The sequence below is a fragment of the Pungitius pungitius genome, chromosome 17 (assembly GCF_949316345.1).
Source record: "Pungitius pungitius chromosome 17, fPunPun2.1, whole genome shotgun sequence".
Classification (NCBI taxonomy): Eukaryota; Metazoa; Chordata; class Actinopteri; order Perciformes; family Gasterosteidae; genus Pungitius; species Pungitius pungitius.
Window position 1 is genome coordinate 4,257,062 of NC_084916.1, and position 23,882 is coordinate 4,280,943.

General features: G+C 43.4%; 3 protein-coding genes across 3 annotated transcripts; 1 reads left to right on the forward strand and 2 right to left on the reverse strand.

The window, feature by feature from the left end:
• The first annotated feature begins 843 nt into the window (after positions 1–843).
• LOC134107053 (H-2 class I histocompatibility antigen, K-K alpha chain-like) lies at positions 844–14,319 on the forward strand. The gene is made up of 6 exons (XM_062558331.1): positions 844–996; positions 3,155–3,421; positions 11,558–11,827; positions 12,276–12,572; positions 13,107–13,211; positions 13,596–14,319. The coding sequence occupies exons 1-6, from the start codon at positions 927–929 to the stop codon at positions 13,670–13,672; spliced, it is 1,086 nt and encodes a 361-aa protein (XP_062414315.1). The 5' UTR covers positions 844–926; the 3' UTR covers positions 13,673–14,319.
• A 3,148-nt stretch (positions 14,320–17,467) lies between these two features.
• LOC134107066 (proteasome subunit beta type-8-like) lies at positions 17,468–20,872 on the reverse strand. Its single transcript, XM_062558349.1, has 6 exons — positions 20,627–20,872; positions 20,265–20,406; positions 20,000–20,108; positions 19,343–19,475; positions 18,945–19,149; positions 17,468–17,968 (listed from the first exon to the last, which is right to left on the reverse strand). Exons 1-6 carry the CDS (start codon positions 20,777–20,779, stop codon positions 17,880–17,882), a joined length of 831 nt encoding a protein of 276 aa, XP_062414333.1. The 5' UTR covers positions 20,780–20,872; the 3' UTR covers positions 17,468–17,879.
• Positions 20,873–21,186: 314 nt separating this feature from the next.
• Positions 21,187–22,921, reverse strand: LOC134107064 (proteasome subunit beta type-7-like). The gene is made up of 4 exons (XM_062558347.1): positions 22,797–22,921; positions 22,606–22,664; positions 22,175–22,326; positions 21,187–21,691 (listed from the first exon to the last, which is right to left on the reverse strand). The coding sequence occupies exons 1-4, from the start codon at positions 22,813–22,815 to the stop codon at positions 21,580–21,582; spliced, it is 342 nt and encodes a 113-aa protein (XP_062414331.1). The 5' UTR covers positions 22,816–22,921; the 3' UTR covers positions 21,187–21,579.
• Between the last annotated feature and the right edge of the window lie 961 nt (positions 22,922–23,882).

Consider the following 23,882-nt stretch of genomic DNA (forward strand, 5'->3'; position numbering starts at 1 on the left):
GGAAGTGACCACTACCCAGTCATATGTAAACTGAATGTTGAGGTAAGGGGGAGCACAGAAGTTCGGTATGGAAGGTGGATGTTCAATAAAGCAGAATGGGAGAGATTTATAGAAATAAGTGATTGATATTTTAGGTCAGATCAGGAAACAATGGATGTTGAAAGGAACGAAATCGAGGTGAGGCAGAGTATTTATATGGCTGCAAGTTCCAGCTCATGTAGGCATTACGTATAACAAAAAGGCTGATAAATTGGCGAAAAGGGCTGCTCAAAAAGAGGTTATAGAGGTAAATTTAAGCCTATCTAAGGCAGAAGGTAAAAGTGTAGTGTGGCAGGAAACAATGCTAAAGTGGCAGCAAGTATGGGAGCAGGAAGCCAAAGGGAGGCAGCTATTCAGGGTACATGCTACGGTTAATATCAATAAAAGCAGAGGGGGGGGCAGTCGTAAAGAGCAGGTTACTATGGCTAGAATGAGAATTGGTCACACAGGACTGAACAGCACTTTATATATTATAGGAAAGCATCAGAGTGGCCTGTGCTCATGTATGGAACCTGAGACAGTGGAGCATGTGCTGATGTTGTGTAGGAAGTATGACCGGCAAAGGCAGGAGCTATTCTCAGGACTGAGAGAAATTGGCGTGGAAGATCTAACTCTGGAAAATATTCTAGGAGTAAGCGAGTGGGGAAAGAAATGCCTTGTTAAATTTTTGAGAGATGCTGGAGTGTATGACAGAGTGTAAAGCAATAGTGGGATAGGCCCATAGATGGCAGCAATGCAACTCATTGGATGCCGGCTGCCGTAAAATCCCAAAGAAGAAGAAGAAGAAGAAGCGGTCCACCTCCTCCTCCCTCAGTTGAGGACTGATCCCGGAACAGAACGGACGGTGAAACCTTTTCTCCTTCCCGGTAAAACAAGCGGAACTTAAAATGCGAGGTCTCGGTGCGCAGAGCTCGGTTCTGGCTCTCCTGATGATAAGCCTTCACGCCGCTGCACCACGTGAGTTAACGCTTTGTTTAATTGTAGAAGAAGAGACGCTTCGTGTCCTCATAGGCTGCAGTCATCAGGTGAAGTGTCTCTGATGTTTCTTGATGACGTCAGAGAAAGTTGTAAAAAGTAACAAATGTTGTCAAAGTGCGCGCGTGTTTCCTCTCGTGAGTTTGTGTGAAGGACAGAAGTGTGTTTGTCTCACTCTGCTGTCTCTGTCTTCGGGACATTAAACGGAGGGACCGCTCTTTTAGCAGACATGACGCGGCACGTCACAGATGACGTCACACTGACGCTGTTTGGTCAATCTGGACCGATGAATCAGTCATCAATATTCCTTGTAGACATCAGCTTGTTGTCTCATGAGTGAGAAGAAAGAAGTGAAGAAATGTCCAACTCAGTCTGAGCTCAAAGTTGATTTTAAACTCTTAGTTTGTGTCTCAGTCACAAAAACAACAACTTATCCATCTGAATCCAGTGAGTTTAGCTCATGTGTTTATATTAAAAAATGCTATCAGCTAAAATATTTGATATTTAGACTTTATTGATGTCAGAATGAGCCTCAAACGTCCAGCATCTCTCTGCAGTATTTGATGCATTATCAGGAAATAGATTTATTCTCTGACAGATTAAAAAACATTTTTTTTAATTTTTTTTTATTTTACCTTTATTTTACCAGGTAAAAGTCCCATTGAGATTGAGATCTCATTTTCAAGGGCGACCGGGCCAAGAAGGCAGCAGCACACGTCGTTAAAAAACAGCCATAAAATACATATACATGACATGACTAAAACCACAATACAAATTAAGTTAAAAACTAAAATACAAAGAAAAAATGGTCAAAAGCAGAGGCACCGTTGATTAGATTTTTGTTGTCTGTCCATTTGGAGACGTCGGAAAACATTAAAAGACACAAGTTGAGAGAATTTCAGGTCAGCCTGGAGATTGTTCCATGTTGATGGGGCGGAAAAACTGAATGCTTTTATCCCCAATTCAGTCCGCACTCGTGGAATGTACAAGCAGTAAATGTCGCTGGACCTTAAAGCGTACCGGTTTTCTGCTCCACGGAGGAGTGAACATAGATAAGACGGGACCATACCGAGGAGAGCCTTGTAGATCAAGGACAACCAGTGAGTTTACTGTGCTGAGACTTTAGAATAATATTCTAATCTTCTTAGATTCTTTTCATCCAGCTGATCGAAAGTCAAATAAATCCGTAACATTTAGACATGCAAGGAATTTGACATGGTGTTTGGTGCATGACATTGGACAGTAAGACAATGAGACAATGGACAACAAGACAAATAACATGCAAGAGAAATGGAATGTTTAAATTACAATTTAACTCGGCAGTATAAAATCAAAGGCTAAAGGATAAGGGGATGTAGAATAAAAAAGAAAAGCTGAAATGAAAGTAAAACATCAAGTGCACCAGTGAACAGATCACCAACTGTGTTGTATGTGAAAGTGAAGGCAGCGACCAGTGAAAAAAAGGGATGTCAGTCAGTCACAAATCACTGAGGAGACGTTTCTTACATTTAAATCTGTGTCCTTGTGTTTATACTTTAGTTTTTTATAAAGATATTCTAAAGTTAAGCTTAAATATAGAAATACACAAGAAGCTGGTCAGATTTGTTTGTTGTTTCTTGACAGTTGAATCCAAAAAAGAACAGAATGAATAAATATTTTAATCATATAGAATATAAACAGAAATAAATGACCTTTGAACTTGTTTGTGCTGCTACTTCACTTCAAGAAACTCAGAGTTCAAAGTTAATGTTTAAAACCTCACAAGAAGAAACGTCTGAGGTCACAATTTATGACATAAAATAGTTTGATGTAAACGATCAAATTAAATGTAAATATAAGGAACATTATACAATAACAATTAATGTGGTTTTACAAACCAGAATTGTCAGAAATGATGATCTCAATAAGCAATTTATTTAATATTTCATTTCAGAATATAATGTTTTTAAAAGCTGAATCATCATAAATATCAAAGTAAACATTTATTTGTGTATTTATTGAGTTGTTAAACACAGCAGATGTTATCAGGGTGTCTTGGATGTTCTGTGTTTTTTTTATTTCTGTGTGCAGGAAAACAACATCATTATTGATTTATTAAAGTGTGACATCAGAAGTGAAAATGATTCCTTTTTGGTTCCAGGGATTCACTCTCTGAAGTATCTCTTCACTGCGACCTCTGGAGTCCCAAACTTCCCAGAGTTTGTGTCTGTTGGGCTGGTGGATGAAGTAGAGATTTATCACTATGACAGTAACACCAGGAGAGCAGAATTCAGACAGAACTGGATGAGCAGAGTCACAGAGGAGGATCCTCAGTACTGGGAGAGGGGGACTAAGATCCTTATGGGCCACCAGCAGGTCTTCAAAGCCAACATTGAAACAGTAAAACAACGCTTCAACCAAACTGGAGGTTTGTTTATGTTTCACGCTTTATGTTTATATTTGTGTCCTTTATGTTAGTACATAAACACACACACACACACATTAAACAGTTTGAGGTCTTTTCTTGACTGAAACAAGTTTTTTATAAAGTATATAAACATAATGAATACTTTTCCCATTAGATGAGCTTTACTTGATCTCAGGGAGTCGATGCTGCAGTTTTTCATTCCAGGTTTTTATCAGATGACGTCCAACATTTTCTAGTTGAGGTTTCTCACTGAGACGACTTGTTCCTCTTTGTCTGTTTGAAATGGTGATGAATGAAATACTGCTCAGTGTTGTTCACACTAAAGAAGCACTTCCAAGGTTTCATCAGCCTCTCTGACATTTTACAGTGTGAACAATTCATGGATTCATTCAAAATAGTAATGACATCATCTGCAAAGACTAGAATTATTAGTGTGAGCCCGAAATCTGGAGTATGATACAGATGAGAGTTCATGAACTAAAGTGGACTGCAGTGTTTATAAGAAACATTCAGTGATTTTAGTGTTGAAACATCAATCAATTAGATGATGAATTATTTATATGAATCAACATGAATGTTTATAATCAGAGGATGACTAAAGTCTTTTATCAAGCAAATAGCTTAACATGTTCTCTCTCTCTCTCTCTCTCTCTCTCTCTCTCTCGGTGCATGCTGGGAGTGAGTGTGTGTGAGCGTGTGTGGGCGAGTGGCGAATTGAGCGATTTTCTTACATTGTTTTTCTTCTTAGTTATATATATTTAATTTAATGTGGTTAATGGCTTGTTTTTCACCTTAGTTGAGGGTTTAGTCTTTGGGTTCTTTATTTGGTGGTTTCTTTTTCTCCTGCCGGTGTCTCGCCGGTCGGCGTCTCTAGACGCCATGGTAAATGGAGACACGTTGTCCAAGCTCACGAGGAAGCACGGCATCAAGATCGCCGCTGACTTCACGTGTAGCGTAGAGGACATCGGGTTGGCTGTGGGGGAGAAGGTCGGGCACGGCAGCGTTAAATCGGCCTCCCGCATGAACGGCGCCGTGGTCATCTTCCTGGACCAGGTGGAGAAGGTGAACCGCGTCGTCGAGACAGGCCTCACGGTGAATGATTTGTTTGTGCAGGTGTTGCCGCTAACGCAACCGGCAACAAGAATTGTTTTGTCCAATGTCCCTCCATTTATTACCGACGAGTTCCTCAGCAGAGAGCTCTCTAGACACGGAAAGTTGGTTTCACCGATCAAAAAGATCTTGTCTGGATGTAAGTCTCCGTTGCTGAAGCACGTAGTGTCTCACCGCAGACACCTGTATATGATCCTTAACAACCGGAATGTAGAGCTCAACCTCCGCTTCCATGTTAAGGTAGATGATTATGAATACGTGATTTTTGCAACATCCTCGTTGATGAAATGCTTCGGTTGCGGTGAGGAGGGGCACTCCGTGAGAGCCTGTCCGAGGCGGGGGGTCCCTGCTCCACCTGGCCCGGGTGCGGCCGCGGGGGCTGCGGCGGACGCGTCTCCGGCGGGGGGCGCGGCGGGCGCGTCTCCGGCGGCGGACGCGTCTCCGGTCGGGGGCGCGGCGGACGCCGCTCCGGTCCGGCCCCCGGCTGTCGCGTCTCCGGCGGGGGGCGCGACGGACGCCGCTCCGGTCGGACCCCCGGCGGACGCAACCCAGTCTCCAAAAAAAGCGTGAAATAGCTACGTTGGTCCACCGTGATAAACGTAGTCATGTTACGTTTTCCCTCAAAATAACGTTACTATGTTACGTTTCTTTTGGCCCATTCATTTACATTGCTTTGCAAATAGGTCACGTGACTATCAAGTTTCCCGTTAGTGAAAAGAAAAACATGGGGCCCCCGGACCGTACACTGCTGGGCATTTACACACTAAAACTGTCATATTTATGAAAGCAAAAGGTATATCTTGAAATTTCTTGTTGTCATGATAAAAGGGAACATAAGTGAGTGTGTTTGGATGTCAAAATCAGTATATATATTTTGATATTTGTATGGGACACACAAAAAAAGAAGAAACTCAGATTTGCTTGGGAAAAAACTACTTACAGGGGCTTTATCCCCATAAAACATAAAGGACGAAGCCTGGAAGTCTCCGTTATGTTAGCCTAGTGTGTGGACAGTATATCTGTAAAGGTTTTACTTTTATTGAGTAAAGCAGAACAAATAGAGAGAGACTTTAGTGGAGGCCTCACGGCCACTTCACGCACAGGGCAAGCAATGCAGCTCAAATCTCTCCGTTTGCCGGGCAAATTATAAGTCCCGCCTCTCTATGGATTCGTCAGAGCCAATGGAATGGAGCCAGACCCACGTGGGATGGATCGCCCGTTTTCCTGGCCAGTAAAAAGAGGAGACGTGTGGAGCGAGAAATGACGCTCCGCTCTGAGGGCGAAGCCCCGCCCCCCTTTCCCATGTAAACAAGACGTAATGTTCGGGGGGGGGAAGTTGCACTCACACAACAACCGAGAGTTTTAGGCGGAATAACGGAATTTATGTTTAAAAAGTCATAATGTGATTCGAGTGCTTTGAGTTTGTTTTGTTTGGCGATTAGTGGCTTTAAGGCTGAACGCTTCTTTACGGTAACGCCCCCACTGGAAGTGTTTTTTTAATAATGCGCCGTTAAAGGCGTTGCGTAGCCACGCTTTCCCAAAGGGACACTCAAATCTTCGCAGAAACGAATAAACGGAAGGTCTTCTACAGTCTCTGATAGAAGATTATGAAAGAATAACGCATACTTCTCGCTAGAAATGCCATCGAAATGCATACAAATGCTGATGCTTTCTTAAAATATTGTGTTTTTCACAGAGATTATGCTGACCGTCCGCCATGTTTTTCTTTTCACTAACGGGAAACTTGATAGTCACGTGACCTATTTGCAAAGCAATGTAAATGAATGGGCCAAAAGAAACGTAACATAGTAACGTTATTTTGAGGGAAAACGTAACATGACTACGTTTATCACGGTGGACCAACGTAGCTATTTCACGCTTTTTTTGGAGACTGGGTTGGCGGACGCCGCTCCAGTCGGGCCCCCGGCGGTCGCGTCTCCGGCGGGGGAAGGGCGATTGCGGCGCCCGTTTCTGTGCCAAGGCGGCGTAGTGGTAGCGCTGCTGTGCCTGACCTGCACGGGGTGAGTATGAGTAGGAGTGTGAATGGTGATGGTGTCCAGGGAAGTGGGGGGAAGGCTTTGGGTGTGGTGGAAAATGGAGAGGATGGAGGGGAAAGGAAAGGAATGGGTGAAAAGAATGGGGAGCCTGCAGAGGAAACAGAGCAGGGTGGCGGAGGAGTTGGGGAAGGTACAAGTGGGCGCGGGTGGGCAGAACAGGTAGAGGAAGCTGAAATGGAGGAGGAGGAGGCAGGGGAGCAAACAACTGCCCCCGAAAGGAAAAAAAAGCCCAGAATACAGGCAGCGAAGCCAAGGCCAGCAAGGGCGGGGAAGATCCACAGACGGGTCGGGGACAAAGGCAGTCAGAGGACAGCGAGAGTGAAGGGGAGCTCTCAGACTGCAGTGAGGCGCCGACGTTTTTTTTTAGCAACAGCCAGCAGCAGAAGATGTACACCGCTGAAAGAATAGGAACATTCTTGAAAAAAACAAAAGGCAAAAAGGGAATAAAAGTGATAGATTATTTTCCAGACCTAAACTTGTTTTACACCTCTGCTAGACACCACATGAGTCGGAGGGAGGAGGCTGGCCTCACTGAGCAGGAGGGTTTTAGATTAAAAAAACTTATCAAAAGTACGCAGAGCATTGAAGAAGGGTAATGTTGAAATCTCCAATGTGTGTTTTAATTAATTTATTGATTTTTATTAATTTATTTACTTTTTTCTGCATACCTACCCACAATGAATACTTTTAAAGTTGGGAGTTTAAATGTGAATGGAGCCAGAGATGAAAAGAGAGCATCTATTTATGAATTTAAAAAAATTAAGTGTATTGATGTTCTCTTCTTACAAGAAACCCATATCGACAGCACCAACGAGGCCGACTGGATGAAGGAGTGGGAAGGGAAAGTCCTCCTAAGCCACAACACCAACCTCAGTGGAGGAGTAGGCTTCCTCTTCTCCAGGTCTTTTAATCTTTTGTCACTGGAGGTCAAACACATCATCGAGGGGAGGTTGTTTTTAGTCAAGGCGCGGTTCGACCTTTTTACTGTTGTTTTTATCAATGTGTATGCCCCAACAATCGGTGCAGAAAGGAAGCTGTTTTTACAAAGAATTGATGATGTTTTAAATAGCTGTGCCTCAGAGGATTTTTTATTCTTGGGGGGGGATTTTAACTGCACAGAAAATGATTTAAAAGACCGTAATCACGCAGAGCCACATCCAGCTTCACAGCACGCTCTGAGGCAGCTGGTCCACTCTCACGGCCTGGTGGATGTGTGGAGAAGGATGCACACAGACTGTCGGCAGTACACGTGGTCCCATTTTAGAGAAGGTAGAATCTCCTTAGCCAGATTAGATCGTTTTTATGTTTTTAAGCAGCATTTTAATATTTTTAAGATGTGCAATATTGTCCCTGCTGGTTTTACCGATCATTCGTTGCTTCTATGTAATGTTTTTATTGGAAACTGTTCACCTAAAAGTGCATATTGGCATTTTAACTCAGTTTTAACTTTAAGAATTTTAGAGAGGTCCTTTTATATTTCTGGGGTGTTTTTAGGCTGAGGAAGAGCGATTTTAGCAGTCTTAGGCAATGGTGGGATCATGGTAAGATTGAGATTAGGCTCCTCTGTCAACAGCACACCTTCAACGTTACCAGAGACATCACCAGATCTATGAAGGACCTGGAAACTGATATAGTGGAACTAGAGCGTTTAAGCGAGTCCACAGAAGATCGAGGACATATTGAAGTCCTCAAAGGGAAAAAAATGGCTCTGGCCGACCTGTTTGATGTTAAAGTCCAGGGTGCACTGGTCAGGTCCCGATTCCAGAACATCACAGAGATGGACACTCCCTCTGGCTACTTCTTCGGCCTGGAGAAGAAGAGTGGGCAGGGGAGGGTGATCCACTCACTGCTAGGTGACGCAGGGCAACCAGTTGTGGAACCATGCCAGATTCGAAGGCAAGCTGTGGGGTTTTTCTCCTCCCTGTATGCCAGTGAGTACAGGGGGGAGGAACCACTGACAGAGGAGTTCGGGGACGAACTACCTCAAGTCTCTGATGAGACCAACGTGTGGCTAGACAAGCCCATAACCGTAGAGGAGCTGAGGACCGCCTTGATGGGAATGTACGGACGACGTGCACCAGGCATTGACGGCCTCACAGCTGAATTTTATAAAACTTTCTGGGACATCCTTGCAGGGGACCTACTAGATGTGTTCAATGAGAGTCTGGCCTCTGGTTCCATGCCGATGTCCTGCCGCAGAGCCATAATAACACTGCTGCCAAAAAAGGGAAACCTGCAGGACATCGGCAATTGGCGCCCTGTGTCCCTGCTGTGTGTGGATTACAAGCTTCTGTCCAAAGTCTTTGCCTCCAGGCTGAGGGAAGCTATGGAGCAGGTCATCCATCGGGACCAGACCTACTGTGTGCCCGGCAGGTCCATGGTAGATAATGTCTACCTCATTCGAGATGTTTTGGAGGTCTCCAGCTCATTGGGCATTAATACTGGCCTGATTTCTCTAGACCAGGAAAAGGCTTTTGACCGCGTTGAGCACAACTTCCTCTGGAAAGTCATGGGGAAGTATGGGTTCAGCGCTGGTTTTATAGCTAAGATCAAAGTGTTGTACAAGGACGTTGAGAGTGTGCTGAAGATAAACGGAAGTCTGTGTGCACCTTTTAGAGTGTATAGAGGGGTCCGGCAGGGTTGTGCTCTGTCCGGGATGCTCTATGCACTCTCCCTGGAACCCCTCCTTGAAAAAATACGCTCTAGCCTGGAAGGCCTGGTTTTGCCTGGTTTTAGAGGAAGAATGATTTTATCGGCGTATGCCGACGATGTTGTTGTTTTTATTAAAAACCAGAGGGATGCAGACCTTTTAACCGACATTGTAAAGAAGTTTAGCAAAACATCGACAGCGAGGGTGAACTGGAAGAAAAGTGAAGCCCTCGCTGTCGGTGAATGGCGTGGCGGCCTCCCAGTTCTTCCCCAGAACATAGTGTGGAAGAAGGACGGTTTTAAATATCTGGGAATATACCTCGGACAAGAGAGCATGGTCCAGAAGAATTGGGAGGGCGTCACAGAAAGAATTGAAGGGAAACTTTCTAAGTGGAAGTGGCTGCTCCCTCAAATGTCTTTTAAAGGTAGAATTCTGGTTTTAAACAACTTGATTGCATCTCAGTTGTGGCACCGACTCACTTGTTTAGACCCTCCCTCGGGCTTCCTGGCCCACATACAAAAAAAAATGGTAGACTTTTTTTGGGGGGGTCTACACTGGGTGCCACAAGGGGTGCTGTTTTTAGCCAGGGAGGAGGGGGGACAGAGCCTCGTCCACCTGGCCAGCCGGACGGCCACTTTTAGACTCCAGTTTATACAGAAATACCTCACAGGTCCAGATGGTTTAGTGTGGAGAGACGTGGCAAGCTGCATTTTCAGGCGTGCAAACAACATGGGGCTGGATACTGCTCTGTTTTTAATTGATTCTAATGTTTTAAAGCTAAATGGGCTACCTCTGTTTTATCAGGGTGTTTTTAAGTCTTGGGCCCTTTTTAAGCGTAAAAGGTGCCCACAGTCTTCCTCTCTGTACTGGTTGTTGAGAGAACCTTCATTCATGCAGCGAAGCTAGACATCTGCAGCAGTGGTACCCCTGGCCTGATGGGGGCGCTGCTGAGAGCACGAGTCCTGTGCCTGCAGCAGCTGGTGGACGCAGTGGGGCCGACGCTGAACGACGCCCCGGCCCTGGGCTCTCTACTGGGACTGCATTCCGTCCGAGTGGCAAGGATGGTCCTTGAGCTGTGGAACCAGAGGCTGACGGGAGAGGAAAGGACCCTCCTCAAAAACTACAGCCAGGGCCTATTGGAGCCGGACCCTGCAGACCCTTTCCCCGAGATTTATTTGAGCCCGGGGCTGGGGGACCTCACCGGCCCCCTGCTCGCTACAACACGCCCGGAGGCACTAACACTACATGAGGCAGACAAGAAGACTCTGTATTTTAACTGTGTGAAGGGCATAAACCGGGCTGGACTATGCAACAGACTACCCACTGTGTGGTCAAACAGACTGGGACAAAATGGACCTGGCCCACAGTGGAGGATTTTATACAAACCTCCCCTAAAAAAACGGACTGCCGACCTCCAGTGGAGAATTTTACATGGTGCTGTCGCCTCCAACGCTTTTATTTCTGCCATCAACCCCACTGTCCTGAGCAAGTGCCCCTTCTGTGACCTCCGAGAGACTATTTATCATGTTTTTACTGAGTGCAAGAGACTTGCGAGTTTCTTCTCTCTTTTAACATTGGTTTTTAATCTTTTTAATGTGGTTTTTACAGAGAAAATTTTTATCATGGGAGCTGCCTAAAAAAGCAGAAAAAGAAAAGTGGCAGCTCCTTAACTATCTCTCGGGGGAAGCAAAAATGGCCATCTACCTGAGCCGGAAAGCCAAAGTAAAGAACGGAGAGGGGCAGGAAGCCAGGGCAGTGTGGCTGGTGAACATCAGGGCCAGGCTCGGCCTCGAGTTTTGTTTTTATAAGCACATTGGAGACGTAGACGCTTTTAAACAACGCTGGTGTACGCTCTGTACACATGACATCCATTGCAGTCTGTCCATCCCGGGAGAGGGATCCCTCCTCTGACGTTCTCCCTAAGGTTTCTTCCCTTTTTTCCCCATTGAAGGGTTTTTTCATATTTTGGGGAGTTTTTCCTGTGCCGATGTGAGGGTTTCGGGACAGAGGATGTTGCATGTGTACAGACTGTAAAGCCCTCTGAGGCAAATTTGCGATTTTGGGCTATACAAAATAAAATGAATTGAATTGAATTGGTGTTTTAATAATGTTGTTTGTTCTGTGATCAAAAATGAGTTGGTGTTTGCACCAGTTTTTAAAAAATGAAGGGTGTATATTTTTAAAGAAAAACAAAACAACGTGAACTTTTAACATGTCTGAATTTGAAAAGACTATAAAGATGTAAATAAAGCGTTTGTTTAAAAAATCAAAAAAAAAATCAAATCTCTCTCTCTCTCTCTCTCTCTCTCTCTCTCTCAGGTGTCCACATTTACCAGAGGATGTACAGCTGTGAATGGGATGATGAGACCAACAAGGTTAAGGGTTATGATCAGCATGGTTATGATGGAGAAGACTTCATATCATTTGACCTGCAGACAGAGCAGTGGATTGCTCCTAAACCGCAGGCTGTCATCACCAAACACAAGTGGGATAATGACAGAGCTCTGATAGCACATAAGAAGAACCACCTGACTCATTTGTGTCCCGAGTGGCTGAAGAAGTACGGGAGGAGCTCTCTGACGAGAACCGGTAGGATCACATGACCTGATGTCCTTCCATGGACACGATGCTCATAAATCTTCTGTTGTTGCCATAGCAACGTGTCAGCAACACACAGAGACCCACTGTCTCCCACATGTCTCCCCCCCTCAACTCCTTCTCTCCTTCACTGCATTCCCTCCCTCACTTCCCCCCTCACACCTGTCCCCACTCTGTCCCTCCATTCTGTCTTTGTCTCTGCTGTGTTTCTGTCCGTCTCGCTGTCTCTTTACTCTCTCACACTGTCCTCCTCCCTTTCTAATCCGTCTCACCCCTCATCTGTTTTTCTCCCTTCTTTAATCAATGAAACTTTAGAGACATTTCATTCTTTTAGTAAACTTAAATACAATTTAAATACACTACATCAAAGATGAGTGATATTAATACACATTAAATATTAATAAAGGACCTCTTACCGGTCCCTCTGTTGTGTCTCCAGAGCGTCCCTCAGTGTCTCTCCTCCAGAAGACTCCCTCCTCTCCAGTCAGCTGCCACGCTACAGGTTTCTACCCCGACAGCGCCACCCTCTTCTGGAGGAAAGATGGAGAGGAGCTCCATGAGGACGTGGACCTCGGAGAGATCCTCCCCAACCACGACGGGACCTTCCAGATGAGGGTTGACCTGAAACTGTCCTCCGTCCCTACTGAAGACTGGAGGAGGTACGAGTGTGTGTTCCAGCTGTCTGGTGTGGACGAGGACATGGTCACCAAACTGGACAAGACCAGGTCCAACACGGGTAGGTCTGAGACCCGGAGCGGTGACGGAGGGACGCACACCTTCACTTTGTTCACTTTGTGTCTTTTGGATTTGGAAAGTTGTGTTTTCTTACATTTGTTTCATGTCGTTTTTTTTTGTAGTCATTTTAAGGCTCAGATCAGAATTAAACCACAGCAAGAGTTCTGAACTCTGTTTACTAGTCGACATTAATACACAAATGTGTCAATATTTCACTTTGCCAATAAGTTTCTTTTTCACCATCCTTTTGTAAAGTCATTCCAAGTAAGAGCTTCATTTGAGTCCATGGTGAACTATTGTAATGTGGAACATTGTAGAATCTGCATTCACACAACTACTGGTCCCTTAAAGATGAGTAAATCCTGGGATTAATCCATGTATCCATCAGTGAATCAGACAGTCAAGTTCATCCAATATGTGTCTCAGTCATCATGAAGACATGACGTCACATGGTGTCTGTTCAGTGGATCTTCTTCTCTTGTGACCTGCTTCATCTGTTCAGCTTGAGACTCTTTGGTTGTTTTGTGCTCCACAGAGAAACCTGCTGGCTTCACCTTCATCATCATCATCGCTGCTGTGGCTGTTCTTGGCCTCATCGCTGCTGTGGTTGGATTCTTGGTGTATAAGAGAAATAGGAACGGTGAGAGAGCCAATCAGAGACCAGTGTTGAGGAGCATTTGATTTTAGGCTTTGAGTTGATGCTTTTCATCAGTCACATGATGTCATGATGTCATCACTAGAAGAAGCAAATTCATATCTTTGTAAGATGTATTACTATGTACATGTTATTAAATCATATTAGCTTATATACTTCATATGTTTAGTATAATTTACCTTTTAGACAATACTACGTTAAGACAAAACTTGTTTTGTAGACAGACACTTAAATGTTGTTGATGTTGTTTCTACACATTCATCAGATAGTAATTTTAAGAGAAAATAGGTATAAAAAACTGAGATTGTATCTACTGGGAGGAAGCCGTTAGAACACTGACCCTAAAATTCTCTTTCCTTTTTTTTCCAGCCAAACGCTCTTCAGACAAACTCCGTTCTTCTATTGAAGGCTCTGAGCTCGCTGAGGAACTGAATCCTAAAGCTTGAAGTCAGCGTCCTGCACACAGTGAGTAGCTCCACGTGGGACATGAACTATTCCCAGCTGCTGCTTCACAAAGCTTCCCTCAGTATGAGCACAAGGAGCTTCTCATGTAAAGACACTCTTTGACTTTTTCTACAACAAAGATATGAGAGATTATTAAGAGAAAGACACACAAAGCTTCACATCAGCTCCTCAGATAAAGTCTGTGTGGTGGCGGGCGTGGTTTCGGCTCGGCTGCCGAGGAGGAGAGAGGGGGAGTGGCTCGGGGAATGGTGACAGCTGGAGGTGATGAACCTCCAGCTGAGGCCAATTGAGGAAATGCTTCCCTGTATTTAAGAGGGAGACTGGAGCGAGTGGGAGAAGTGTGGGGGCGAGAGCAAGCCGGAGAAATAATAAAGACCATTACCAACGGTGAACAGGTGTCTGTGGGTCATTACGTTCCCCCCTAGTAACCCAGCTGTTACAGTCTGATATTTAAAGCTCTTACATTAACTTCTAGGAACTCACTAACACATCTTTATCCAAATGGAGTCAAAGTAGTTTGTGGTAAATTATTTAGTTTTCTCTTTGTTACGAGTGTGTTCATCTCAAACTAATCCACCAGATTTACTCTTTGATGCTTCTGCTGTTTGGGTTTCTGGTTGAATCATGTAATTGATTGAAATGTAGTTTAAAATTTCTTACTGCTGTTTAGGATCGATGGACGTGTTTCTTCTTGTTTTCGTGGGAGTTGAACAGTAAAGCTCTAAATCACTTGTGGTTTTGTAGATAAAGTGGCTCCATTTTCCCTTTTTGTTCCTTTGTCTTGCTGTTCAATAAATGCTCCACTGCTCCAGATGTTTGTGTTGTTGTGATTCCATGTGCTTCCCCTCTGTGACTGCAGCCACAATCACATGCATGTTGTTGTTGCCCTTTGACCTCTAAACGTGAGGTTCTTCACTTTACTGCTTTAAAGCATGTGGGAGTTGCTGCAGATGGAAGACTCTCATCACCTGAGATCATTTTATTATAACAGAGTAACATTTCTAAATCCTGAGTCTTATCAGCACATGTTGTGGTTGGAGAATCTACAATGATGTGAATATTCAGTGTCCTCTGTTGTCTCTGAGGACAAATGGACGAGTCTTTGACCTGTAGACGTCCAACAAAAGAGCAAGAAGAGTAAACATTGTTGGAGCAAAGCAGTGATTCTTCAGATATCTGAAGAGGATTTAACTTTTCCTTAAACAAGAAACTTGACTGAGTCAAGGCTTCTCCAAGGTCTGCGTCTCCGCCTAGTTGAGAAAACACACACCAGTTACTCCTCCAGGCTTCTCTGCTGGGAGGTCACACACTATGGCGTCCTAAAGTAACAACGCTTCAACTGCTGTGACAATAACATTATTTAGGTTTCTCTCCTGTATAATTTGCTGCTTTGTTAAGTAAGAATATATATATATATATATATATATATATATATATATACACTCACCGGCCACTTTATTAGGTACACCTGTCCAACTGCTCGTTAACACTTAATTTCTAAGCAGCCAATCACATGGCAGCAACTCAGTGCATTTAGGCATGTAGACATTGTCAAGACAATCTCCTGCAGTTCAAACCGAGCATCAGTATGGGGAAGAAAGGTGATTTGAGTGACTTTGAACGTGGCATGATTGTTGGTGCCAGAAGGGCTGGTCTGAGTATTTCAGAAACTGCTAATCTACTGGGATTTTCACGCACAACCATCTCTAGGGTTTACAGAGAATGGCCAGAAAAAGAAAAAACATCCAGTGAGCGGCAGTTCTGTGGGCGGAAATGCCTTGTTGATGCCAGAGGTCAGAGGAGAATGGCCAGACTGGTTCGAGCTGATAGAAGGGCAACAGTGACTCAAATAACCACCCGTTACAACCAAGGTGGGCATAAGAGCATCTCTGAACGCACAGTACGTCGAACTTTGAGGCAGATGGGCTACAGCAGCAGAAGACCACACCGGGTGCCACTCCTTTCAGCTAAGAACAGGAAACTGAGGCTACAATTTGCACAAGCTCATCGAAATTGGACAATAGAAGATTGGAAAAACGTTGCCTGGTCTGATGAGTCTCGATTTCTGCTGCGACATTCGGATGGTAGGGTCAGAATTTGGCGTCTACAACATGAAAGCATGGATCCATCCTGCCTTGTATCAACGGTTCAGGCTGGTGGTGGTGGTGTCATGGTGTGGGGAATATTTTCTTGGCACTCTTTGGGCCCCTTGGTACCAATTGAGCATCGTTGCAACGCCACAGCCTACCTGAGTATTGTTGCTGACCATGTCCATCCCTTTATGATCACAATGTACCCAACTTCTGATGGCTACTTTCAGCAGGATAAAGCGCCATGTCATAAAGCTGGAATCATCTCAGACTGGTTTCTTGAACATGACAATGAGTTCGCTGTACTCAAATGGTCTCCACAATCACCAGATCTCAATCCAATAGAGCATCTTTGGGATGTGGTGGAACGGGAGATTCGCATCATGAATGTGCAGCCGACAAATCTGCGGCAACTGTGTGATGCCATCATGTCAATATGGACCAAACTCCCTGAGGAATGCTTCCAGCACCTTGTTGAATCTATGCCACGAAGAATTAAGGCAGTTCTGAAGGGAAAAGGGGGTCCAACCCGTTACTAGCATGGGGTACCTAATAAAGTGGCCGGTGAGTGTTTATATGTGTATATTAATATATGTGTATATGTATATATATATATATGTATATATGTGTATATATATATATATGTATATATATATATATGTATATATGTGTATATATATATATATGTATATATATATATGTATATATGTGTATATATATATATATGTATATATATATATATGTATATATGTGTATATATATATATATGTGTATATATGTATGTATGTAATATTTATTTCTATATGAAGAAATGAGCAATCACAAATAACATGAATCACTTGTATCATCATGTGTCTTCCTGCTCTTTGTCCTCAGTTTGCTTCTTTACAAACTTGTTGCACTGGAATCTGCCCGGCAACTGATGACTTTATAAAGTCAGGAGGTTCTGTTGCTCTTTTAAATACATCTCATTGATGTATGTACGTATATGTTATGCCTACATTATGAAATACTAATATGTATATACATTCATATATTTGAACAACAAATCTTTGCAGGGCCTTTCCATTTTTCTATATAAAGAAAATTGTTTATTTCTTCACTGCTAGAATCCTGGGACCTTTAAAGTTGAACGTAAGGTAAAGAAAACAAACATACTCACAGACCTGTGAAGATTAAGACGTTTAACCTTTTTTCATACAGACCAATATACTTCCTTTGTCAAAAGTGTTTGGTTCTGCCTGGAAACCGATGACATCACAGCCGTTCTCACAATCATGTCATCGTTCCATTATACATTAAACTATGAATATGTAATCAACGTAAATATGAATAAATTGCCCTGTGATATGACCCGGATCATTTAATAATAAGTATTTAATAGTCAGACTGTCATCATCAGGAACACGAGAGCTTTGAACATGTCACCCAACAGCTTTAGTTCTGGAAAGATTCAACACTTCCTGTATGTTTTAATTACATTTCATGCCCATCAATAATAAAACAAAATGACGTCACCGTCACACCAGGCATCTAAAATAATTTATCATAGAATATTTATTTGAAAAAGGATTTATTGTACTTTGACAACAGGATTTCTTTGAAGGAAATAATGTGGTTGACAGTAAAAGGACTGAAAAAGTGAAAGAGGAAAGAATAAAAAGGCCTTAAGATCTAAATCTTCTAATTTTCATCAACATGTGACCCACTGACTCAATTTCCCTCTTGGTTGGTTCATGTCAATCATCACAGGACAGCAGGGCTGTATTTGGGATTGTTGTGTTGTGTTGGTGAAAGTATTTTAAACAGCATGTGTGGTCAACACAAAGAACACACTAGTACACAGAAGCATGTGAGAACCAACACACACAGCACCTGCATTACATCACTAGCAACAAACAGCACACAATGAGCTCAGCAGTTTAGTGACACTTTGGTTCTGTAGACTTCAGGTTCATGTGGAAGGAAAGAAACGTTTGGAGAGCATTTCTCTGCTGTGAGACATCAGTGGGATCATCTCCAAAATCACTACTAGAAAAGTGCACAAAGAAGCTTCTGGAAAGAAACGCATCATCAGTGTGTTCAGAGTGCTGAGCATTCAGAACATTCCCTTCCTGTAGCGGTGGATCAGCTCGGAGACGTCATCCTTACACACCTTTATCCAGCCGTCCTGCTGCATGTGGTACACTGCACACACACACACACACACACACATTACTCCAATGTACACATAAGGACACAGATGTTTCCAGTGGTCACAGACCATGGCTACATACTCTGCATGGCTCTCCTCCCTTATTTCTGATGCATCTCTTTGCAGGTATCAGTAGAGACGTGAAATGAGTGTGAGAGGAAGACGAGAACGACATCAAACACGTGTGAGTTTATAGGTCGACTCATCAGCTTGTTCTTGTTTAATGAGGTTCATTTATTATATTTCTTCTATTTGCTACTTTATAATGGAACACAAATCGACAGTCATAGCATACAGTTTTATAACTCTTTGAAAAACATAAAAAACTGTATATTTCTGTTGTGAAGTGAGGAACCACAGAGGATCATTGCTGTTACAACGTTAGGCTGAAACCTTTAGTCAGTTGTACATAATATTTTATTTTAAGCAACTTGAATGAACGTTTTCTTGATACTGAATCGAGGAAATACTGAATTTGCAGTGAAAATCGATGTAAATTGTTGTCCTACTGCGGTTATGAAAGTGAGTGAGCAGAGATGATAAAAAGGGAATTTATGGAATGTTTAAGTAAGAATAGTTTCATTCATAATTAAAGAGCAAAATGCTGCAGACTGGACAGATCAATAATGATTCCCTTTGGTTATTTCATTTAATAATGATCACTGTTATTTATGGTTTGATTCTCTCTAGTCTGTCAATGGTTTTGTTTACCACTAAAGTGCAAAGAATTACATGCAAATGTTCTTAGTTTTGAGGTAATTTATCGTAAACTAAAGGACAAGTTGACCTTTTGACCCTTTGATGGTGATACATAGAAGGTCAGAGGATCACCAAAGGGACACAATTAGTCCTGAAACGTCCCAGTAACCCGTCCAATAGTGGAGACACCAGTCTGGACCAAAGAGGACTGACGGAGACAATGTGAGACGGATGTTGCTGTCTGCTAGATGGAAACCAGAGTGGACTCACTGTTGACCGCCCCTCCAGAGTAGGCGTCCCTGTGTGTGGCGTGAGCGATGCCCCGGCGGCCCAGCTCATACGCCTCGTCCACCGTCATGTCCTCCCTGTAGCCGCTGTCCACCACGCCGTAGGCGTAGCTGCTCCCACAGCCGGTAGAGAACATGCGGCCGGACAGACGCGTCCCTTGGTCGTCCACGTAGTACAGACCGGGACCCTGGAGACACAGAGACATCCAACAGGAGCATAAAAGATCCACATTTAACATTGTGCCTCAGAAGACAACCTCTAAATCATCTAGTGCAGTGAGGTGAGGACATTTGTATTTCTAGGCTCTGCTTCACAGGAAGTGGAAGAAAAAGGATTCTCATGTTTGGGCCCAGACGGTGAGACTCAAAGCCACAGCTCACCTCTTTGTCCCATCCACAGATCATGCTTCCCATAGAGAGGCCCATGCCTCTGTAGCCCAGCATCATGTTGCACAGCAGCTTGGAGGCAGCAGCCACAGAGATCCTGTGGTTGCTCCTCAGCCTGTAGAGCCTGGAGGGACCAAGTCATGAAACCAATCAATAGAAACATCCATCAGGGTTGTTTCCAGGGTCGACCTGTCATGTTCCATTTTACATCCATGTCCGTCCAAAACATCACCACTGCATCATTGACCCTGTTGTTGTTATCTTTGGCTTATGGACGTTTTTTGTAAAGTCAGGGATCTGTTCGGCTTCGAGTCCAAGTCGACCTTTGTGTCTGTTTGAATCTCAACAATGAACAGAAACAACACATTTATGATACAATTACTGTGGCTACATTTATATTAATATAATTTAGTCATTTGGTTTTAATTTGTGTTTTGATGCGTTACTACATGTCTTCACACACTCATGTCCTCACACATTCATGTCTTCACACACTCATGAGAATGTTCTCCGGTTTCTTTCCTAGACCAGATACTTTACTCAACTCTGCATGGAACACATTTAGTATGCAGACAGTCAAATACACAGACACACAGAGCATTAGATGTCAGAGGGGACACATTGATGTTCAAACCACTGCAGACGGAGCTGCATTCTTTGGCCAGGAGTCTCTCCCAGTACTGGCAGTCTGCAGCGCTGCCCGACATGGTGCCCAGCAGGTAGGGGTTGATCTCTATCACCTTGTTGACGTCGTTGGATGCTGCAGAGCGGGACACATTTGTGTAAAGAAGACATTTTGTAATTAGAGTTACTCTTATTGCCTCATTTACTTTGTATGACTCCATGTTCCTCTGTGTTACATTTCAAAGCTGCACACATCTTTGATATGATGCGTAAGGAATAAAAACGTGTCTACCCAAGTAACGGCCTGCTGAGGCTCTGGAGTCCACAGCCACAATGACTCCATGTTTGAACTTGAAGGCCAGGGTGGTCGTCCCGTGGTTCAGGTCTATACTCACACCACCATCACGGTTACAGGTTCTGAGAAACCCTGAAGGCTGAAATAGAAAGTGGAATATCATACATGTTATATTATCCCACAGTAACTGTTAAGGTGAATGCATCATCTGAAGCTGCATGAGAAGCGCACGTGCACCACAGACGCGTAAAAGACGTTGAACCACAGCGCGTCTGACGCGTCACGCTTGTTGCATCAGGGTCACCTGATACGATGGCGACTTTTCATTTCGTAGCAAAACTCGGTGAAATGATACTCACGTCTACACCCAGAGGGACAGCAAATTCCTGAGTTCTGGTCCCGAAGTTGTAGTGGTTGGTTCGGTCCAAGAGATGCGTCTGTCTGGCTGGAAGAATCTGCTCACGGAGTTCAGCATAAGACTTAAAACCAGATACTTGGAAAAGAGCCATCATGTATCCAACTATATTGGAATTATATTCTGCTCTTAAGTTTTCCTGAATGACGAAGGTGTCTGAAGAGGCGTCACGGATAACTTCCTGGGAAGGGACGATGAATTCGAAAGTGAAAGGGTTTAAAAGCTGTTTTATTGTAGCCCTGCATGCTAAAAGAACCAGATAACTACATAAAACCAACAAGTTTACATGAATACATTCAGATGAACATTATATAACTTAAAACCCGATTTAAACATATAAGAGAAAACTGTGGTTAGAATCTTACTGTTAATAAAAACAATCATGCATACATCTTGCATCGACCAATAGGAGAGCTCTGTTTATGTTTCGTCATCAGTTACTGAGCGAAATGCAGCGATCAGGTTTGAACCCAGCAGCGGAGGTGTAATGACGTCATCAATGCGTGTTTGAAATTCATATTTATAACAATACGCTGTATCTACTGTAGTCGGGTTGATGGAATATTATTATAAATAAATACACTGCTTTAGGCTTGAAATTAATAATACATTTAGCAGATCATTTCAAAACATGAAAATAAACAGCGAGGGATGGAATAGATTTTCATTCAATTTGAATTATTTTGCCACATTTTATATTTTTTTCATCTGGTCTGAAATACAATAGACGAAACAGTCTGTTTCATGTATTTCTGTCACCTCACAGTGAAGAATAGAAACCATGACAATGTTCATTAAATGGTTTTCACGGCTTGCATTTTATTTTTTAAGTGAAAAAAAGACATTTATTCACTTTTCTGCTAAATGTGTTGTTTTAAGGTGTGACTGCATCACAGATCAAGCTGTATCCATCCGCTGCACAGTCTCCTCTACAACCTCCAGCTTTACAGGAACTACTTTCTCCGTCAGAACCGCTGTTGTACCTGCACCATATTTGTATTTTGTTTTCCTAGGATAGAAGAATGGATGGTTAGAGGGATTCAATAACTAAAAAGTATTATGTGTATAATGACATACAGAATGATATCTACCACTCTGAGAGGGAAACCTTATTTGTACACATGGTTCAACATAATCTCTTTTTAAAGGAGCAGTGTGTAGGATTAGAGGTATTAATGAAAATAAATTCAGTGTAATATTCATAGCATATTTTCATTAAAGTATCATCACCTAAAGCTAAGAATCGTGTGTTTTATTAAGCTTGGAATGAGCCCTTCACATCTACAGGAGCGGCTCCTCTTCATGGAGTTTCATGCACAGCCATGTTTCTACAGACTGAATACTGGCTCTATGGAGCCGTCCTTGTTTTTACATCATTGACTCACTTGGAAAGGAAGGGGAAACAATCTGCAGCCTCGTCACCAGAGACTCAATCCTACTCACAGCTCCTTTAAGAATTGATCCATACAGCAGATGTCAGTCACACTCCTACCTTTTGTCTGTGTACTCTGACACCTGGTACGGCCTGATGTAGTCCGCTCCTTCTCTGGTGATGACACAGATGTCGATGTTGTTGCCTGAGGCGAGGTCATTCATGATTCCTGCGTGGATGGCGGTACGCACCAGCTCCTTGGCCTTGTCCAGCTGGGAGAGTTACAAGAATTCAGGGAAATGACAGAGAGAAACTCCCCAAATACCCAAACAGTTTTTCTATTTCGTCATTCAATAGTGACAGGAATCATTTTTTAAAAACATTTTCCATATTGTTTGCATGTACCTGATTATTTGACCTACAATCCCACTTTATGCCAATTATTAAGTTAAAGATGACCAAAAGTAAGTGAAATAACGTTGTGATGGTGTGTAAATGATCCTGACTATCAATCCTTGTCACAGTGTGTAACAGGTGTCCAGGAGGCGTACCTCCAGGTCGGGTTTGTACCCGTCCTCTAGAATCCCCAAAGCAGCCAGATCCCCAGAGCCTGCAGGATGAAACAGACATGAGGTCTGAGAAGGAATCCAATGAATAAATACAGCAGATTCAAATGTTATTCTAAATGGTGAATGTTCTGGAGCCACGATGCTTAGAGAATATCCTTCTATCTCGTAGGTACCCATTGCAAGGTAAGGCATCGTGTTCACGCTGCCGTACGGCCCCACCGTGTACAGGTGGTTCCCAGTGCAATCTACTCCTCCCAGTATGAGACTGGCCCCAATTTGGCCGTGATACCTGAGGAGCACACAGATCAGAACGGGGTTTTTAACGGGTACTTGAACTCATTCACGCACCTGTGGATACGAGCTCATGTGCTACACAAATCTGTACAATTGCTGCATGACTCTATTAGTTCAGATTTACAGCCAATTATTGTCCTCTGTAGCGTTTTCAAGCCCTCAATGCACAATGTTCACAGAGCAATTCTGTCTTGGCAGTAAAGCACAACAACACAAATAAGAAATTAACAAGACAATTAAATAGATTTAGAGAAACATTAACATTTTAGAGGCTGAATTGTTGTTACTTTATCTTGCAAGTAATTGAACTCTCAAAACAACTTTCGAGTCGGACCCTGTGTTTGCTGAGGTAGACCACCTGCTGTTTTTTGAAGTCACACCCGGTCAGACATGCAGCAGCTGACTCGCCAGCAGGGATTGTGATCAGGGATTTGGGACACTTATCAGGCAGTGAGAACAAAAAAACAATCCTCAACCCACAGGGATGTTTTCAGCTCCAAGCAGCTCTGACCACAGAGCCATTAGAAATATCCATTCTGTTTAAGAAAGCAGTCTTGCTTTGGTTTCCTGAGTCAAATGAATTATTGGCGCAGGGGGAAGTGATCAAACACCTCTAAACTACGACGGCTGCCAGAAAGTCGATGGAGAGTAAAAGAAAGCCTGCAGCGCCAGTGGTTAAAAAAAAAAAAATTGAACTAGTTGATAGCTGGAAAAACAACAATACCAAGCAAAATAGAGTTCGGCCACCCTACGGATCAAACTGTCTAATTTCACATATTTCAAAACGTGATGTGGTCCGTGAAGCGCCAGGGATGAGGGTTACCGCCTCCAAATCTGAGGCTCTGGTGCTCTGCTGGAAGCAGGTGTATCGCTCTCTGCGGGGGGGGGGGGGGGGGGGGGCACTGTCTACCGCAAGTGAAGGGGTTCAAGTATCTTGGGATGTTGTTCCCGAGTGAGGATGGGAT

Bases quoted from the DNA above. Each gene is read 5' to 3' on its own strand.
- LOC134107053 (XM_062558331.1), top strand. From the start codon at position 927: ATGCGAGGTCTCGGTGCGCAGAGCTCGGTTCTGGCTCTCCTGATGATA. The intron at 3,422-11,557 runs GTTTGTTTATGT...TCTCTCTCTCAG, and splicing joins ACGCTTCAACCAAACTGGAG to GTGTCCACATTTACCAGAGG. The intron at 11,828-12,275 runs GTAGGATCACAT...TTGTGTCTCCAG, and splicing joins GAGCTCTCTGACGAGAACCG to AGCGTCCCTCAGTGTCTCTC.
- LOC134107066 (XM_062558349.1), bottom strand. From the start codon at position 20,779: ATGATGGCTCTTTTCCAAGTATCTGGTTTTAAGTCTTATGCTGAACTC. The intron at 20,407-20,626 runs GTGAGTATCATT...TTTCTATTTCAG, and splicing joins CTGTCCCTCTGGGTGTAGAC to CCTTCAGGGTTTCTCAGAAC. The intron at 19,150-19,342 runs GTGAGCTGTGGC...CTGTGTCTCCAG, and splicing joins TCTGTGGATGGGACAAAGAG to GGTCCCGGTCTGTACTACGT.
- LOC134107064 (XM_062558347.1), bottom strand. The intron at 22,327-22,605 runs GTACGCCTCCTG...TAACTCTCCCAG, and splicing joins GGTACAAACCCGACCTGGAG to CTGGACAAGGCCAAGGAGCT. The intron at 21,692-22,174 runs GTAGGAGTGTGA...CTTCTATCCTAG, and splicing joins TCAGAGTACACAGACAAAAG to GAAAACAAAATACAAATATG.